General features: G+C 43.4%; 1 protein-coding gene across 1 annotated transcript; it reads right to left on the bottom strand.

The window, feature by feature from the left end:
- Positions 1-434: 434 nt before the first annotated feature.
- Positions 435-1,794, bottom strand: LOC108094800. Its single transcript, XM_017195571.1, has 2 exons — positions 762-1,794; positions 435-704 (listed from the first exon to the last, which is right to left on the bottom strand). Exons 1-2 carry the CDS (start codon positions 1,786-1,788, stop codon positions 508-510), a joined length of 1,224 nt encoding a protein of 407 aa, XP_017051060.1. The 5' UTR covers positions 1,789-1,794; the 3' UTR covers positions 435-507.
- Between the last annotated feature and the right edge of the window lie 3,054 nt (positions 1,795-4,848).

The following is a 4,848-nucleotide window of genomic DNA, read 5'->3' as shown; positions in this document are numbered from 1 at the left end:
AATTGGCCAGAAAGCGGCGGCAGCGAGGGTTATGCGGTTCCCAGCTCAGAAGACTGCCGGCCAAGTTTATGTGGCTTCGACTTTGACCAGGGGGCACCGCTGAATTTAGTGCATGTTAAGCGCCGAATGGCCAATGTAAATTTCAAGCTGCAGTGCCTTCTTGGCCCGCTCAGATGCACGAGATTCCGGTGGGCCGAGAGCAGGCGAATGATGGCCCACAAGCATGGGCAGGGCTAATTAGAATGGATAACACGGTATTGGCATCGCGCTGCACCTGGAAAATACTGCCCAGCATAACTTTAGATGAGTGTTTGGCGGTGTAGAAGATGTGATTTCAGATTGCGGAGCTTCAAAAAAAAAATATTGCGATAGAAAGAAGTAACCAATTTTATAGCAAGAGAGTTGGTTTATAGATAAATAAATTTTTTATTAATATTGCATACTTAAAGTATGTTTCCGTGATCTTTTCTGCCATTAAAGGCAACAACAAAATAATATATTTTGAGGCTATTGAAGATCCAACACCCCCTTGCTATCAAGAATGGCTAGAAACCTGGTAGTACTTCTGATTACCACTTCACTGTCGTAAATAGCCTTTTGAAACCCAAGTCCCTCCTCGTTTTCCGTGTACAGGTTGGACAAGTCCGATGACTGTTCACTGCCGTTGTAAACAATAACAGGCTTGAAGAGATTCGACAACAGACCTATGGAATGATATAGGGTAAGTAATGTGCCAATCCGATAAGATCCACTCTACTCACTCATGAAGCGTCGTCGTTCGAACTGAAGCAGGAACTCCTGGAGACTGGGGAACAAACCCTTATAGGCGAGCTTCTCTATGCTTTGTTTCAGGGCATTGTAATACAGCTCCACGAGTTCCGATTCCTTGTCCAGAACCTCTTCCCGTAAAGAAGTGGCGAAGAAGTAGTGCAAATCGAGGGCAGGCGAGGTGTAGTTGCTGAATTGGAAGTCTATAGCAGTGGCTGTTTTCGGTAATCCAGAATCATCGTACTGGAACATAATGTTGGTGGTCCAGCAATCGCTGTGGATCAACGATAGCAGTTCGTTCTCCTCCACTTGATAAATCCTATTTCCATACTCCATAATGTGGTCGTTTAATTTCTCCAATTTCTTGCCATATCTTTGCTTTAATTGTGGTTGCCCATCTATGAACCTTAAGAAGGCCCTAAATAGTCCTGTGAAGACCTCCGTGTATCCCTTTTTGCCAAGTGAGAAGAAGTTGATGAAGAAACAGTCAGTTACGAGTTCCTGATGCCTCTGTCGCAGAACAATTGATGCAGCATGGAACTTGGCCAACAGGTCCAAAGTCAGCTTGGTGTGGGTCAGATCCATCTGCTTTACTCTGTCGGTGTTAATGTATTTGTACTGCGCCAAGTCTTCCAGGATAATAGTGCTATTTTCCCGATCCACAGTGATAGCATCGGCAGTGAGCTTCCCTGTAAGGCCAGCTTCTTGGAGCAGCGCTTTCATCTTGGGAAGAATGAATTCGTACATGTCCATCTCACGCTTGTAGACGTCGTACTCGTAAAACACTTTGGCCTGGGGAACATCCGGGGTGAGGGCCTGTTTCACTATATATGATTTGTTCTGAACCGATCCATCACCCTGCTGATAGTCCACATAAACACGGACAATAACTCCCACGTAGTTGTCTCCTTTTCCAGTTGCTGGCTTGGCCCAGATCCTGAGGATCTTCAGCTGATCGTCTTTATAGTAGCTCCTCAATCTGGGCTGCAGATATTCCTCGGTTAGCCAAGTGGGAAGCATGTTTACGTTCTGAGGTCTGACGAACTTCTAAACATTTTGCCGGTGGGACTCCCGTTTATATTATTAACAAATTCGAACTTATCAGGAACCACTATACCGAAGCCGCGATAAGCAATTAATCTATTATCTCATTTGGTGAATGAATTACTAAAATATACATAGTCATGGCGAGATTGCGTACAGCCGCACCTGCTCTGAAGCATTTTATAGTAACAACTCTGTTTCTTGTTTGTTTGCTGATTGTTAAACATTTTTATTGTTGTTCCTATCTCAATCAAATAACGTTCAAACTTGGTTGTTGGTCATGAAATATTATTCTAGAACAATTTTTCAATCTGATTACATTTGATGGCATATCAAAACCGGTTTGTTAGATTTAATCTTGTTTTGTTTATTTCACAATATTTTTAAATTCTAAAAAGTTTTTAACAAGCTTATGCACATGAGGGTGTTACCACCTTATTGGTTTCTAGATAATAATATATAATATATTAATTCATTTTTTTAAGCTGATTTAAAACAATAGCCTAAAACCTTAAACTATAAGAAAATTCGTATGACTTTATAATACAGTTAGTTGCCAAGTAACATTAAGTTTACTTTGACCGACGAATTTATAATTAATAAGCGGAGAGTGGCATTAAAGGGGCTTAGAACCTTCTTGAGCTGAATGGCTATACATTTCACACATGCGATTTATTGGCCTGGGAATGCTAAATTAATTAACAAATATTTACTGGCGCATTACTCATCATTAATAACACATGCCGAGTGGGTGGTGTTGATGTGTCCTTTGGATCTCCACAACAGAGTGCATTTCTGCCCCCACTCAGAGCCCAGATGATTATTTACAATTAAAGTTCCAGCTGTGTCTCAGCTTCGGTTGCCCAAATAAATGCATCGTAAATTTGAGAGTTTAATGCCAACGACGAGGATATAAACAAGCAGTCATACATTTAGGGAATTACATGCAAAGTGTGTGACGATGACGACTGTCAAGTGAAAGTTACCTGGTTCGCTCTATTTTGTTTGTTTACTGCGGAGTTGCCGAAAGCTCTGCATATAGAAATTCCATTACTTGGGAAATCATTTCGCAAGTGCATCTGGGATGTTGTTAGTTTGCTGTTGATAGTTGGTACACCGACAGGAAAACATAGTAACTTTTTTAGATGAAGGCAAGTCACAAATAAATAACTTAAGGGGTTTATTGTAGGTACCACAGAAATCATAAAAATATAAAAATACTTATCAGGTTGTTTGCCACATTTGGATATTACAGTTACTCCCATTCTTTCTTCCCAACTTTTATTTAAATTTCTTTGTGAAAACTCTATTTTTTCTAATTTAATAGTATTTTTCTCTCTGCACCGACATTGGTGGACAGTGAGGCAAAGTTTTCGGGACTTTCGAGCTATTTGCGAGCCACGCACTTGATCCACCCACTCATCAACCCACTCACTCACACAAATGCACGTAATTTCCCAGGCGGGCACAACGGTGCTTCGGCGGCAGCGACGCCATTTTGCCGGCGGCCATTTTCCGTCTACCGCTTCCGCCTCCGCCTTCGCGTGCCGCCTGAATAATTGATGCCGCGATGGGCTGTGATGGGTTAAGGGCTGATCCAGCGAGAGAGGCGCTATTAATGAGTTCCCACTGCCTGCTTGCATAATGTATAAAATGTATGGCGATGCCAATGGCTTGGCCCACCCGCTTCGCAGTTGACAAATAAGCGCTTAAGTAATTTGCCACCGTTTGCCGATGCGAAGAGGAAAGCGGGGACCTCACAAGTGAATATTAAATAAATTTTCCACTTATTGCCTGCGTCGGCGAGCGGCCTCAACGGGTTAACCGAAGACAGCCAGCGAGGGCTGCATTCAACTTGTAATTAATGTCAAATATTTACACATTTGCCGGAGATCAAAGGTCTGCCAGCGAGTCTCGCAGCAGCCAGGCTAATTAAATGAGTATTTATATTTAAATTACACGAACTACTTAAAGGCTTTGCCCCTGAAGCGAGAAGCTAAGGACGCGGAGTGGGTGGCGGTGGGTGGGATTTTTACCTTAGCACAGCTGGCGGGCAGGAAAATCTTTGGCTTTGAAGCCGGGCGAGAAATCAACCCTTTGACGGGAGAACCATATGGTGCCCTCAGCTTATTTTCTGAATAAATAATCGCGCTGGAAAAAATTGTCACTTAATTAGCTTTAATTAGTGAATGAAGATTGTGTACTTTACAGTGGGATGTTAAACCAAAATGGACTCATTAGCTATAACCAAAAACATCTGTGAGTTGTAACTATTCATAAAATATTTTATATAATTTATTTCCAACTAGATAACGTTGTGAAAGGTTTTAAATCTTCTTTAAAACTGCCAAAAACTGTCACCGTAGCGCAAAGTGGCTTTATCGAAATGGATGTTACTGCTAATTTCGCTAAACCTAACCCCTTTTTACTTTCTGCTCGTGCCGAAAACTTTGTCCGCTGAAAATATGCACAAAGTTGAAAGGTGAGCCTGGCGCGTCCTTTATATCCCTCATAACTCCGCTCGTCCTTCGGCGGCAATTTGTCGCCCAATTTAGCCGGCATTCAATTTGCTTCGAACTGGCGAACTCGCTTGTCAAAGGCTTTCAGCTTGTTAGCGCTGCACTCAATTGGCGGCATTCAAATGCCGAGCGGTCGAGTGGCCTCGGAGGGTTAAGGTTCTGGCAAGGGGGCTAAGGGTTAAGGCTGGGGAGCGTTTTGCAGGCGAGCAGCTGCAATTTGAAAATGCAGTGGCGCAATAGCGGAGACAAGAACCCGTGAGGCAACCAGTTGCAAGCTTGCAACTCGTGTGTGATATTCGGCAGACGACGTGTGGGAAATGCGTGTGCAATCTTGGTTTTTCCGGCGACCAGAGTCCGTGTCCGGCCTTCGGTTCTCCGGTTCTCCGGTTTTTCGGCTCTCGGGTTCTCCGGTTTTCCGGTTCTCCGGCTTTTCGAATCTCCGGCGCTGTTGCGGCTCTGTTAGCGGTGGGCGTAACGGAAATGTTACGGCGCACACGAAATGCATTTTGTAACCCAA

Source organism: Drosophila ficusphila, unplaced genomic scaffold, assembly GCF_018152265.1.
Source record: "Drosophila ficusphila isolate 14025-0441.05 unplaced genomic scaffold, ASM1815226v1 contig_414, whole genome shotgun sequence".
In the NCBI taxonomy this organism is placed as follows: domain Eukaryota; kingdom Metazoa; phylum Arthropoda; class Insecta; order Diptera; family Drosophilidae; genus Drosophila; species Drosophila ficusphila.
This window is presented reverse-complemented; position numbering and strand designations above follow the sequence as displayed.

Excerpts from the sequence above, each read along its gene's own strand:
- LOC108094800 (XM_017195571.1), bottom strand. The coding sequence starts at position 1,788 with ATGCTTCCCACTTGGCTAACCGAGGAATATCTGCAGCCCAGATTGAGG. Across the intron at positions 705-761 it reads CGAACGACGACGCTTCATGA|GTCTGTTGTCGAATCTCTTC; the intron begins GTGAGTAGAGTG and ends ATCATTCCATAG.